The sequence below is a fragment of the Rhamphochromis sp. 'chilingali' genome (genome assembly GCF_963969265.1).
Source record: "Rhamphochromis sp. 'chilingali' genome assembly, chromosome: 17".
NCBI lineage: Eukaryota > Metazoa > Chordata > Actinopteri > Cichliformes > Cichlidae > Rhamphochromis > Rhamphochromis sp. 'chilingali'.
The window spans coordinates 14,824,176-14,838,717 of record NC_137944.1 but is presented as its reverse complement, the minus strand read 5'-3'; the positions used below and the strand labels follow the sequence as shown (position 1 = coordinate 14,838,717).

The 14,542-nt window shown below is 43.2% G+C and overlaps 2 protein-coding genes across 3 annotated transcripts in view; one reads left to right on the top strand and one right to left on the bottom strand.

Annotated features, from left to right (window-relative positions):
- The window catches only part of tax1bp1a (Tax1 (human T-cell leukemia virus type I) binding protein 1a), a 23,923-nt gene extending 15,866 nt beyond the window's left edge, over window positions 1–8,057 (top strand). The window contains exons 11-18 of one of the 2 annotated variants that reach the window (XM_080862871.1): window positions 17–89; window positions 1,166–1,686; window positions 4,418–4,504; window positions 5,523–5,709; window positions 5,792–6,000; window positions 6,656–6,738; window positions 7,341–7,580; window positions 7,919–8,057. In XM_080862871.1, the coding sequence (XP_080718997.1) occupies window positions 17–89; window positions 1,166–1,686; window positions 4,418–4,504; window positions 5,523–5,709; window positions 5,792–6,000; window positions 6,656–6,738; window positions 7,341–7,551 (1,371 nt within the window). In that variant the 3' untranslated portion in view covers window positions 7,552–7,580; window positions 7,919–8,057. Of the gene's footprint in view, window positions 1–16; window positions 90–1,165; window positions 1,687–4,417; window positions 4,505–5,522; window positions 5,710–5,791; window positions 6,001–6,655; window positions 6,739–7,340; window positions 7,581–7,918 lie in introns of those variants that run through there. The other variant, XM_080862870.1, reaches the window with a different exon arrangement.
- The window catches only part of LOC308384369 (juxtaposed with another zinc finger protein 1), a 24,753-nt gene continuing 17,878 nt past the window's right edge, over window positions 7,668–14,542 (bottom strand). Inside the window, exons 5-7 of the mRNA XM_080862877.1 lie at window positions 14,235–14,431; window positions 12,789–12,958; window positions 7,668–11,468 (exon numbers count right to left, since the gene is read on the bottom strand). Coding sequence (XP_080719003.1) covers window positions 11,292–11,468; window positions 12,789–12,958; window positions 14,235–14,431 — 544 coding nt within the window. The 3' untranslated portion in view covers window positions 7,668–11,291. The remainder of the gene's footprint in view (window positions 11,469–12,788; window positions 12,959–14,234; window positions 14,432–14,542) is intronic.

Here is a 14,542-nt window from a genome sequence, read left to right as displayed (position 1 = left end):
GTGTATATCTTTGCAGGAGCCAAAGAGAAATGCATCTACTGAGACAACACTGGAGCCACTGACCCCTAGTCCAGAGTCACCAACAGGAGGTACATACATTCAGATAAAGGGCATATTCCATCTGTCCATTTTCTGCCATTTATCCAGGTCTAGGTTGGGGAGACAGCAAAGACGCCAAGACCTCCTTCTCCCCAGCCTCCTTCTCCAGTCAAGAGATGTAATTTCTCTAGCATTTCTGGCTGACCACTTCAACTGCCTCCTTTCAATGTGGAAGAGTAGCAGCTCAGTCATTCTGAGTGAATGACTGAGTTCCTTACCTTATCTCTGCGGACCTGTATTCACAATCTCAGTTTCCCACGACCATAGGTGAGAGTAGGAACAAGATCAGTCAGTAAATCGACAGCTTCATTTTCATACTCGGCTTTCTCTTTACCACAACAGACCAGTTTGGCATTCGTATCACTGCTTATATCGCACCAATCCACATGTCACTCTCCCCTAACTGGTGAACAAGACGCCAGGATACCTAAACTCCTCCACTTGAGACAACAAATCATTCCCAACCTGGAGTGGGCACTCTACCCTTTTTCAGCCTCACACTTGGAGGCACTAATTCTTAACCTAACCACTTCACATTCAGCTAAAAACTGCCCCATTGTAAGCTGGAGGTCATGGCTTGATGAATTCATCAGAACCACGTCATTTGCTAAAGCACTGTTGCCTTACAGTTTGACTCCACCATCTGGCCAGTGCTTTTCTGTGTGGCGTTTGCATGTTTGCCACATGTTTGTGTGGATTCTTTTTGGGTTTTTGGGAAAGTCATCCTGTATCTTTAGCAGAAAAATAGCCACAAAACATAATGTTTCCACCTCCGTACTTGACTGAAATCAAACGCCTAATTTTTATTTTGGCAGTCTCTCTCTCGTGTCCTTGTGCACCTCTGGATCACTTTTGCCAGGCTGCAATAAGTTCGCTCATAAAAACTCCACTCTGTACCCTTGTACTTGTGCTGCTGCAGATTTCTCCACAGGGTTTCAGTGAAAGACCCACTGTTTTCCACCCAATGCCAAGGAGCTGAATTATGGTTAATGCCTTCAGCTCATATTTCTCTGTGTAAAACTCTTTACATTTAAATAGGTTTAATTGTAACTTTGTGTTTTTACAGGAAATATAGCTGCGGCAGTCCTACAAGAAGCTGTTGAGATGACAATCACTCCAGACGTCAGCAACAAGGAAGTCACAAATGCTGATACACAAGTGTGCACAGAGAAGGAGGAGCAGAAGACACTGAATACACTTGAAGAGAAAGCTGAGGTGAAGGTTGAAAGTCAAGTTAAACAAATGGATGATAATGAAAAAGACAAAGAGAATGAAAAAGAGGAGTGGAAGGAGAGCCTGCCAGAAGAGAGCCTGAGGATGGCGAGTTGGGTAGAAGTGGAGAACGAGAGGCTGGGCGCTGAGGAAAACAGTGAGGTGGAAGGGGCCCTGAATATGGAGGAGCTGAGGGACGGTGCCGAGGAGCAGGGGCTGCTGGAGGTAGAGGAGAGGTGCATGGAAGAGGCAGAGAAGGAGCAGACTCGTTCAGTGGAGGAGGAGCTGGCAATGATGGAGGAGAAATGGAGGGAGCAGTGCGCAATCAACGAGACACTCAAACAACGGCTGGCTGACGAGGAGGAGCGATTCAGAGTAAGACACAAAGACATAACCTTAAGATTAAGTAAAGCTCTGAGAGAATGTGATTGTGAGGGTGTTGGGTCTCATTCCACAGCAAAAAGTAACAGAAATGAGATATACTGGTTAAAATAAATACTGACAAAGTACAACTTTGAGGACATAATTTGCAGTATATTCACAATATACAGATTTCACTATACAATTTTAATAAATTCATACAAATTACAGAAACTGAGTTTATTCATATTTTTAGCATCAACAAAGGAGTGGTTGCAGTTTTACCTGCTAGACTTGCCTTAATGTTCCAGCACCTTGAAGGCTAGCTGTATGCCGCCACATAGTGCAGTTCCAGTGCAGCGCTCTGTATAGACTTCCCTGGCTTTGCTCCTGCTCCAGGAGTTCAGTGTTTTCATCACTGGTGGTAATAGCAGGAGTTCTGCTGCGTGATTTGTCAAGAACAGATCCTGTTTTGAGAAATTTGCCACGGATTGCATAAATTGTGTTATGTGCTGGAGCAGTGTCGTCGGGGACTGAAAAGCTTCTTGCTAAGTAGGAAATTTTGCAATGCTGCTCCAGTGTCACTTGGCGGACCATGGGCACAAAAATGATACGCTTACAAAAACTGTAAAACCAAAACTGTCATATGCTCATGGCCTCAAGTCTTTCCAAATAAAACCTGAAATGAATTAGAAAAAACGAAGTATATAGTGCATTTTGGGACACTCCTGTATGTTATATATCTATACTCAGTGTATAACAAATTGTTAAAAATTGCAATAATATCATATCATGCTATATACATGCTATCATGTATTGTGATAATATCATATTGTGGGGATTTGTACCTCTACTATTGGTAGATTTTTTTTCTTTCTTTCTTTTTTTAAATCTTCACTTAACATGCATGGCTCCCTCTGTGCTGCTTTCATTGTCAAATTCAGTTTAATGCTCTTTTATGCACAATCTACCATTAAAATAAAACACAGCTGCCTGAAAAACATTGTTGTACGACGGTCTGCTGTGCCATGCATAAACACTTTAATGTAATACCCAGTCATTCAAATGGAATTTGCTGAACCACAAAGCCTGAAGAACAACAAATGTCTAACTGCTCTACTACTTACAGTATGGACCATACCTTCCAATGGGTGAGCCAGCATGTGTGGTATGTGTGCGTGATTCAGTAGAGACCTTGCATTTTGAATGCGAACCTCCACTAAAGTACCAAATAGCATTTAATCTCCATGAGTGAGTGTGTGTTTATCGGCGCTGTAAATACGGCTCTCCCTCAACTTTGATAGAGTCTCCTGTCTGGGGCGAGCACCCCGGGTCCCAAGCTGCTCTTAATGGCCCCGGAGACTGACAAGCGAGGCAGCCGCAGAGCGGCATGCTTTACGGCTGTTTACATCAGCCACCCAGAGGAAGGAGAGAGGGAGAGGAATAGGATGAAGTGTGTGGTGGGGGGGGGGGTGCATAGTACTACATTGCTGCGGACTCCCTTCACCTGAACTTAACCTTCTAATGCCGTGCCGTAAATTTATGATAGAAGGAAAACACGAGAGAGGACAAAAGGAGATGAAAGAGAACAAGTGGGGGAAGCAAAAGAAGCGAACAGAATTTAAGAGAGAAAAAATTGGGATAGACAGATGGACATTGAGCAGAAAGAGAAACCATGGGAAGGGAGGGAATCTGGAACCTTTGAAATGGGGTGAAATTAGAGAAGACGGGCAACGGGCCATGTAAACTATCCCACAGGGTCAGTTCTGTTAGAGGCTAAGAGATTTACTACGATCCCCTGGTCCGCTTCAGCTTTATGTTATGTTATGTGTTTTATAGCAAGGCCCACACATCTGAGGCTGCACCAGGTGAAATTAAAACCAAATATTTTCACTTACCTGGCTGTATGAAGGCTGATTTTGGTCTTCTCAAGTTGGCACAAAATAAAAGCAACAAGTAAAGCGGTTATTATCAACTAAAAGCTGTATGAATCGTATGAATAAAAATACTGGTGGTCGCCAATGCTATCCCATAGCCTAATACTAGATAAGAGCACCTATGGTATCAATTTGAAAAAATCCTTGGCCACATCGGCCTCAAGTTATCACGTAGACAGAATTTTCAAAAAACTTGACCTCTGATCCTGACTTTGAGGTCAAGATCAAAATCGTTCAAACTGGTCTGAGATTTTCAGTAGATGCTCCTATGGTATGCATTTGAAAATCCTATATTGCATCGTTCTTAAGTCATCATGTTCACAAACTTGGGTGTCCATGCTACCCCGCCCGGTGGCGTGATGAAAATACTCCTGAGCTGTACAGCCCTTCAGCGGTATTGTACAACTAAGGGGGAAAAAGTTGAAGATTATTAGTTAAAACTATGGTTGGCAATTAAAATTATTGGCTAACCATACAGATTTGCAGTTAGAATAAAAATAAAAGTTTTGGAAAAACTGAAACAACTAAACAAAAACAAATGCTATCAACACATAATAGATTAAACGAGCTGTTATTAAATTGAGCCACAGCTAAACGTTGAGGATGAAATTGCTAATCTGAAAATAATTGGTAAGAGTAAAGTGTAGGCAAATCCTGGTTTTAAATGAGTTTAAGATAATACAGTTGAACATGAGTGGAGCTGTTGATAAAGGGATTCTTGAGCCCATCTTACAGGTCTGTACGTCAAATGAAAAAAAATGCTGAGATGCACTGTGCTGTGAGTTGATTGTCTTTATCTATTTCACTAGGTCCAAATGGCAGAGAGAGCCAGCGAGGTCACCGAACTGAAACGCAACCTTGCCCAGGCTCTCAGAGACAAAGAGCAATTACAGGAGGTAAAGATGCCACCACCAGTGTTCTCTAAATGAATTTCAATGCAACATTGTTGCTTTAACAGCAACTCAGCACTTTCATTCAGGTTTTCCACTTGTCTGCACATAAATTGTGGCCATATTGGCCTGAAAAGAGGAGAAAAATCAACTGTCACCATGGAAATCGGTCTAAAAACAGTGAAAATGTTAATGCACTCTCTCCACACATAGTGCCCGAGCACTCTAGAAACTTTTGCATACTCTGATTTCTAAGCAGGCACAAGTTGTGCATAAATGAATCTATTCATTGCAGGTAAAACTGTGCATATTTCAACAATGACCTCAACTTAAGGTTATAAAACTTTAGCCTCAACATAGCTCTTACTTACAATCAAATTCACATACTTAGACAATGTAGACTGAGCTGAAGCCCAGACCAGTGTCATTGCTTTCAATTATAGGAGGTGTATGAACCATTTCCATAGCTTTTTCTTTCTTACTCAACACTCCCCACTCTCCTCTAATTAATACATCTATACTTGCTTCTTTCGCCCACTGGTACAGTGCCATTAGATGGTGCAAATGCCACACAACGTGTCTGTTTCACCTTCCCAACCCTGGTTTAAATGTTAAACCTGATAGCAGCGCACTAATGAAGTCATAAAGAGAGGAGATCAGGGAGGAATAGGGAGAGTAAGGAAGGAGTTACAAAGAAAGGGAGAGGGTGAGTGCTTCTATCAGCAAAGCCAGAGCAGAGGGAGCCAGAGTCTGACACCCATTACAGTAATGAGTAGGGTACTAATGCGCTTGCTTCAGATATAATCACAAAGGGCAGAAACAATGTAGACGGGAAACTTAACTCTTAAGATGAACGCACTCACCAACTGTGAGAAAGGTTCTGCTGAAATGTTAACTGATGACTTATAAAACTGAGACTGACTGCGGTTCTGCGCTTATAGCATCAGGAGGATATCCAGGACTTTTTAAATGAGGTGTGGCCGTGAAGTGTAAAGTGTAAAGCTCTCTCGCATCTCTTCTGTAGCAGTTGCAGCGTTACATGTCCAGGCAGAGGGAGCAGGAGGTTGCTGTTCAGGGTGCTGAGGTCCGGCAGCCAATGGTGCTGCGCTACCCTCTGCCCTACCCCCAGCATCCCTCCCCTCCGCCGCTGGTGCCGCAGAGGCCCGCTGAGCTGCAGTACGGCAATCCTTACTCCACCGACACCACAAGAGGTCGGGTCAGAAACTGAAATGATTTACTCGCACTCTGTGTCCCTGCTGCTCCCCTGCTGCTTTAATGTGTTAATCTTTTTAGATCGGGGGGATGTTGCACTTTCCCCTGAGCACGTGTCCCGTCCCCCACCTGAGGCTCCATCCTGCACCCCTCCCTGCGCACCTCCGATCTCACCGTCTAGCCCGGGTCCGGGAGCACCAGGCTGGGAACGAGAGGTGGTCTGCATCCAACCCTCCCGTAGCACAAGTCCCCCCGAGACCCTCGAGCATCCACCAGAGGAGCCACAAAATGTGAGTAGCGGTGTATCTAGCTCAAAACTGAAAAACCTATTGTTGGCTAAAATTTTATATTTAGTGTATGTAGTGTTGTTATATATAAATAATGCATTGTATTTCTGAATAAATACAAAACCATGATTGGCAGCATTAATTGACCTCTCTACATAACTTTTGAGGGATATTTTAAATCACTGTGATGTGATCCCAGCCGTTGCTCTCCTACACTGGCTTTTTGTTGTTGCCACGATAATCCCGCGTTTACTTCACCCTTCTCCGTCTCTGGAGGATTTCTCCCTCGCTAAACGAAGGGAAATGCAGCTTGGCCTTAAAAGACGGTGCTTTGAACTCATTTGCATGAAGCTCTAATTAGTGTCACTCCTTCAGAGCTCAAGAGAGATGAAGATAACAAGAGCTGGGGGAGAGTAATTAGAGGAGGTTTTGCATAAGGACAGGCAGAAGATGAGTTAGAGACTGTCGGATAATGGGGCATCCTTGTTTACTGTCATGTAATAGAAACGTAGGTACACATAGTTTACTAACACACGCTTCATTTACTTTAGTTGCACTCCTTTTTCCTGTAATTGTCTTTGGAGGTGGTGTTCATTAAAGCATTCAGATCTGTGAGCAAATAGTGGAAATTTTCTTTTTGTGTGTGTGTGTGCCAAAGGTGGGAGATGGGGCTCAGCAGTCCTGTGATCATCAGCCCAACAGACGCAGTGAAACCAGGAGCAGCTTCTGCTTTGACTCCAGGTAGGACATTCATTTTCAACACAAGGTGTCCTAGAAGACACGACACATAAAGAATGAAACAAAGTAACGCACAAGAGCATCAGTAAAAACAGATGCACAGACAGCTGCTTTGTTGGGAGTTTTTGCCTTGGAAAAAAAAAGATTTGTATCAAAGTAGCCATTGATTCATTTTCTCTCCAGAACTTAAACTGCTTCAAGTAAGACCTCGTCATTTTGAACCCCAGTATATATGACATAACATGCTAAATGACACAGTCAGAGATTTCTTCCTTATGAACATAGAGGATCACATGAAGACAGAATTAATTTATCTGTTTCTGCTCTTACGGGAAGAGTAGCGCACAGAGCCAATAATTACCCTGCAGGGGGGGTAACACAGTTGCTTATTGCAAGTGACTCAACAGCTGCTTTTCAAGAGGCGCACGTCTCTGGCTTTCATTATTTAGTCATAATCTGGTCTGTGAGCAAAAGAGGCCTACTCCATTACAATGATCCACACGGAAACTCACATTTCTTTTTCAATTTTTTGTCTCTCTCATCTATCCATCACCCCTTCCACCAACCCCCGACCTCATCCATTTTCCCCTCATCCCCTTCCGCAGTAGTGACGTTCACAAGCGCTGCCCGCTGTGCGAGGTGATCTTCCCGCCGCACTTTGAGCAGCGCAGCTTCGAGCAGCACGTCCAGAGCCACTGGAAGGTGTGCCCCGTCTGCTCCGAGCAGTTCCCGCTCAACTGTCAGCAGCAGCTCTTCGAGCGGCACGTCCTCACGCACTTTGACGGCCACGTCCTCAACTTTGAGCAAATCGAATGAAGGGGAGGGGGTTCCGGCATACTGTATGGGTAAATATGTGTCGCTATTAGTTGATTTTGACTCGGGTTTGGTTGATTTATCTTGTTAACATACAATCATTTGCACTTTTGTTGTGATTTTTCTGGGGTTTTTTTTTTTTTTTTCCTTTTTGTTTGGAACGTTTAAGAGAATGTAGTCTACTTCTGAAAGGAAGCAGAGTTTGTACTTAGGCGGCTAGTCCTCCCAAGTTATTTAGCAGCTTTCACGTTAACATACAATCATTAACATTCAGGAATAGTGCCACAATCCTTTGCTTTTCTAGCATCTTTCTCCTTCAAGGGATTAAATGCACAAATATATATATTTTGTGTTCCAAAACAATTCACAGACACAAAGCTGAACTGGGACTCCGAGGGAAAGCATCCTAAACGTCCCTGTTCTTTTAACTTCTCCGAACATGCATACACCAAGTGAGAAATCATCCAAGGCAGTGAGTCGTCCTTTATTTGTCCTCAGAGTATGATGCTTCGCAAGACGCGAGAGATAAGAGCATAAATGCAAAGTGAATATGAATATGTGACATCTTAAAAGAGTCGCCTGTGCGTGTACATAAAAAGTGAAGAACTGTGTGGTGGAGATGAAATATTGTACGTATGAGATGGTTTAAACACAAAAGAAAACAGCACTACATTTTCATGTATCTGCACTAAATAAGGCTTTATTCTGAATGTACTGTACATAAATGAAAAGAAATATAAATTGTGGCGATACCTGTGAATTACGTCGTGAACCCGCCTCCCCTTATCGTTACCTCCCTCATATTTAAAAGAAGACAGGACCAATGATGTTTTACTTCCTGGCGTGCACTTTCTTGATCTTAGGTCGGCCGTACGAAGCTGGGCTTAGGAGATAATGAACCTCGTTTTTGGCTAAACTGGCTGCCGGACACGGGGTTAGACTTGTTACGTACTTTCATGTTTTACAGTCACAGTCTGTTAGCCTTCATGACTGAATGTCGTTTATGTGCGTCTTCACGGGGCTTCCTCACCACCGCTTGTTTATTTCAGTCATTATGCGTGTTGTAACCAGGCTTTTTAAAAAAAAAAGAAAAAGGAAAGAAACGCACATGTCCAGTCATCACAAGACAAACCTGTGTATGTATGTCACGTGTCCGATGCAGGCCTTTTCATGTGAGAATGGTTTAAGTGGTGCTGCAAAGATCTTTATGAATAAAGTCAGCTTGTCTAAATGCATTTTGATGCTTTGTTCTTCATTTCTGAGCTGAATAAGTAATGAACACGAGTCTGAGATGTGGAGCTTTTTTACTTTATTTTGCTTTTTTTTTTCTCAGTCGTTTCCTGTTTACATTTAAGCAGCTTCTCTTTTATATAGAAAGACAGGTTGACATCATTTACAAGTCACTCTTCTCAGAACCTGTTGTACCCCCGTACAAAAAAAGGAAACATCAGTCTCCACGTTACATACGAAAATATAATTTAAAAGCACTTGACAACAGATGCACGTTACAATACATTCACTGTACACGGTATATTGAAGTTCCTCCCTCATCTCCCCTCCAGCACACACCCTCCGTTTCTCCTCTCCCATATGTGCGAGTGGCCCTCCCGAGTCTGAAGCTGAGGATGGGTTTTGTTTTTACGAGTGCTTGACAGCTCAACTTTCAGTCTGTCCCCGCAGAGAACCTTCTCTCCTACGCTCAAAGGCCGGACTGAAGTGTCTTCTATCATCATCTCAGGCTAGCAGCTCCACAGATGTCCTCGTAACCTGGTGCCAGGATTTTACAGATCCAGGTTCCAGGTGGTTTAAAATAGGCATGGATTTGTGCTTATGTAGTAGCACACTCGCTGAGGGTATGTGGCGTATCCTGCAGTCTGCCTTTTAACAACATTGTGTAAGTAAAAATCCCTATAGCCAAACTGGAGGACAGGACGGTGTGTGCATGTCGGAGATCACTGTACCTATCAAATGAACGGGGGGCTCATGCTGCAAGCCTTGAGCAGAATCTAAACTTTTTTTGTACAATGAGGGAAATGATGATATAATGAACAAATGTGTCTTGGCGAGTTGAAGCACTGCGCTCTCACTCGGAATGATGAAATCCCAGTCAGGAGCAACAAGCCAGCCAACCACCCTGCTCCATAGGAGTTGAACCAGCAGCCAGGCACAGAAACATGACACATCCGAGCAATGAGACACAGATTACAGTAATACTCTCTAGGCTGATGACTTGGATACTGCTGAAAACACACACCACTCACACTCTCGCGAACACACAATGGACTGGAATGCTTTTGTCTAAAACACACACGCACAAAAACGACACGTAGATGGTAATCTCTTTCAAATACAAAATCCACCTTCTTCTTTCACACGTCTCCACACGACACAGAAACATGCGTGAAAAACATTCTTCTCGTGTACATCCATTCATTCCCGTGACTTTTTTCTTTTTCTTCTTTTTGGAGGTGCGACGTACAAGAAAATAATTGCCACAAGTCTGGGGCGACCTCCGGGGTGGAAATATTACAACACTCTTCCCATCCACCTTCCTTTCCTCCCCCCCTCCCCCTCCCTCTCTCCTCATCCCCTCATCAGGCACATGGTATGGTCAATGTTTGGCAGTGGAGAGCTGTTGGCAACGATCATGGAAAAAACAAAACAACTACAAAGATCTTGGCAACTGGAATACAGTGTGCCGCTTAACCCACTTTTGTGGCTAAGCGTGTGGAACGCAGCTCTGGCACTGTGAATGAAGAAACGCTGGAGATAACGATGGCTTAATGCGGATACGGATCGGGCCGTGTTCTAATACGTTCTCCACGTGATAAAATGGTCAAACGACACACAGATCGGTGTCAAACTGAAAGGAGCATTAGCTCTTAATCTGTAGAACATGTAAGGAAAACAAAGAAACAAAAACTCAGAACCTAAAGTCAGCCAGCTGATTGACCTTTGACCTCTGAGGTGACAGAATTGCTCAATCAGCAAATGAGGAATGAAAGGAACACTTACTGATACATAAAAATGAACACAAAATCTAAAACACTGACAAAAATATATAAAATAAAGCTTGAAAATAAAGTAACTATGTATATGCTCATGAATACTTTTATATATTTTTATGTACACATACATATCTGTCTATTGTTTATATATCGATATATCTATTAAAAGTATAACTTAACTCCAGCGCTTTCACCCCCACAAATGACCGTGAAGGCACAGATCTAAGCTCAGCTGGACTCTGCAGCTCAAAAGGGAGTGTAACAACCGCTGAGCTTACATCAGCACTGGAGGCCAACTTCATCCCACTCAGAGCTGAGCAGGAGGAAGGCAGGGCTTGGTTGCACTTCCTGTTTCACGTCTCCGTCTTTTCTCCTCTTTACTTTCGTATCATTTTGTTTTTTGTCTTTTCTTTCTGTTGTTTTTTTTACAGTTAGCACCTTATGTAAGTCGAATGATAGAAAATAAAATAATGTGATAGCATATACGAATGTGCAAATGTACATCAATAAAAATACTACAAAGATAGTTTTTTTTTGTTTCCCAAAAAAATACAAGTGATATAACATAGATAGAAAAAATACTAACGTAACACACAAAAAGAAGATGATTTAAAAAAAAAAAAAAAAAAAAACTTAAAGCATGCACTTGATCCTTTAGTGTACATAGGATGGGAAAGGAAAGTCAGGACTCTTTTTTTTTTTTTAGGGGAAGTTGATTGGTGTGAGCGCGGGCTCTTAGCCTTGAATCTTGCGGAGGATCTCGGTGGAGACGGGCGGGTGGAAGTTGATGGTGTGGTGCCTCAAGCCCTGCGAGGTCTTGTAGCTTTTGCCACAGCGACACTTGAAGGGTTTCCTCACACGAATCTGTGTGCGGTGGCCGTTCTTGGCGTGGTATTTGATACCATTCACATTCTGAAGAAAGTGGTCGCATGCAGAGATGAAGAAGAAAAATGGGGTTATAATTACCACTTTTGATTGCACACAGCATCTATAAAACACCAGAGCATTATCCCAGATTTTATGGACAGAATTCCAATGAAAATACAACGAAAATACAAATGTGAAACATTTCACTAAACGTAGGCTTCATCCAACATTTGTTTTTCCTCTCTCGTTTTTTACTACACACATCATGATAGAGTAGCGCCAGTGAGTTGACTTTATCTCATTCACAATTATAAAACATGGTAGATTTCAATCGATTAGCCTTTTTTATTTTAAAACAATAGGTAGCAGATCAGTTGTCAGTTATCATGTGGTACACAAAAGAAAAATCCCATGTGCACCAGCTGTTTAATACTTTGAGTCTCCTTATATCATAAAGCCACCAGAGTTAAAATCTACTGAGAATTGCAAATATGAATTTGACCTTAAGCACAATTTGGGTGCAGACCCATTACTGGGTGCAAGTTTCACTAAAATCTGAACAGTACTGCTTATTAATAGTGCACAGACAGATGCAGGGATGGATGTCTCGCCAATCCACCCTGAGGCCACTTACTGCATGTCTTTCCCTGTTCTCTCTCTCTCCCAGCTTTGTGGTCTTCTATACATTGTCCTAAGACAATAAAGACTAAAAACGCCCAGAAATATAAGTGATTTACATGATATCAGCAAAACTGCTATTTTGTGTTTAGTGGTAGGGAGTTAAAGTTATCATCCTGAACTACTAAACTAGGAAGGTAAACCTTAAGACTGCTTCATATTAGCATGTTTGCATGCTAATTTTACCATTTTTCTGTCAATCAACAATTTCCTTTCTCCGCTTTAAAGTTGGATAACTTCAACTATGTACCCGCCCACTGCATCACTAATGGATACTTCAGTGTCATCACCATCAGTCCCTGAATTTCGCCGAAGTCCTGCGGTGTCTGGTTGTTATATCACTGCTAGTCTCATCCTCTGTGAATGCCCCTCAACAACAAAGGTCGCTTTTCCCACGCTGCTGTTTTTGTCTTCAGGGTATTAGGGAGAAATGTTCCCACACTGTCCATTAGTTAAGCAGCTTGGATAGTGAGCAAGCTGAATGAGTTTTTTGTTGCCAGCTGTTATTAAAAAAATGAATTAAAAAAAAATTAAGTGAAGCAGAAAATATTAATCACCCTCAGATCTTATAATGTGCTTTTTCAAACACATGTGATACTCAGACAAAAGTTCTAGTGTGGATTTATTCAGAAGTAAAACCTCATGCCTTCGTGGAACTGCCTGCTCCGCCCTCAGGTTCAGCCTTACCTTGTATCTCTTCTTACACCCGGGGACGGGGCAGGCGAACGGCTTTTCATCGGCCCCGTTCATTGACATGGAGCTGAGGATGGACTCAGAGCTGATGGCGCTTTCTGTGGTCCACGACTCATCGCTATCCGACTCCTCGTAGTCTACCTCCTCCTCATCATACTCGCTGCCTAAAGGCATAATGGAGCCACGCAGAACAAAAAAACACTTGTCAACCCAGCTGAAACAGGGATAGCGACATACCAACGGGAATGCAACGCCCTGGGAATTTGAGAAGCAGAAAACGATAAGTGACTTTTTATTAACACATTTCTCTGCACGCTGTCCCCTGCTCGGATTCATAAGCAGCCCACATATCACGGAACGCACAAGCCAGAAATGGTGTGATGTGCTTCCGTGTGTGCCTGTGAGTCAAAATGTGGGGATTGGCACTGAGAAAGAGATCATTAAGTGGGAGTGATCCCCATTGCTCAGCCTGGAAAAAGTGCTTTACTAAGTGCAGAACATTTTCCACTCACATGCATGCACACACACACACACACACACACACACATAGACATAAAGGCCCACTGACCCCCCACCATCTCACAGGAAATGCTGCACCTCAGCTTGAGGAAATGGATGGCACCCTGGCACATGTTGAAAGGGGGCGTGTGCGCGCGCGCACATATATATATGTGTGTGTGTGTGTGTAGCCATGCTGATGTGTAAGCCCAGACCTAACACTACGTTTGGAACCATTTGGGCTGGAATTGGACATCTGCTTCTAGGCTGTGCAACACACGGCCCCATGCGAACACACAGCGTGACAGCTGCTATGTAATTAGCAAAGTGTTGACTGGTCTGCTCACTGCAGGAGCCACCATTCCCAAGACACAAACAGTGCACACACACACACACACACACACACACACACACACACACACACACGAACATAGTGGTTGGTTACAAGCTTTCCACTGTGACAGCAGATTTTCCTGATGATTTACAAAAGAGCAAGTATTAGCAGAGAATTGGCCAGAAATATCCAAAAAAATAATGGTTAATGTTTACAGAGACACTGCTGAATATAAGATGAGCAGGCTTGTGCACTCCTAGCAGGTATTTTGTAGTTTTCACTTTGAGATGCAGAGCCATTGGACAGCTATGAAATAAGCTGCATTCCATTTGCATTACAAATATCTTCACTCGCTCTTCAGCGCGCTGTCTGACTTTGATGAATATGCTTCCCATGTTTTTTTCTCTTTGTGTCAGTAGGGTTAAATTGCCTAAGTCAGTTTCAACATATCCTTTCCCATCACACATATAAGCAATCCATCTTTTTCCCTTTCAATCATACGTTTGAACACACACACACACACACACACACACACACACACACACACACACACACACACACACACACACACACACACACACACACACACACACACACACCGGTTATACCTGTAGGTGTGCTGCTGCGGAATGAGGAGGAAGGGGTGATGGGGGGCGTGACGGGAGGCGTCAGGTTACCGCTGGTGTGGCGGGGAGGTGTGGCCGTGCTGTTCCTGGACACTCCGCCCGTGATGGACAGGGACAACTTGGGTGTGGCCTTCTTCTTTATGGTCTCCTGCTCCCGGCGTGCTGCATCCGTCATGAACCTGACGTCACACAGTTATTGTATTAGTTCGCATTATCCGATTTCTCATTATTAATCAGTGGAGAGGTCTCCTACCTGCATGTAATACTAAACTTATGTGACAGCTGTGTTC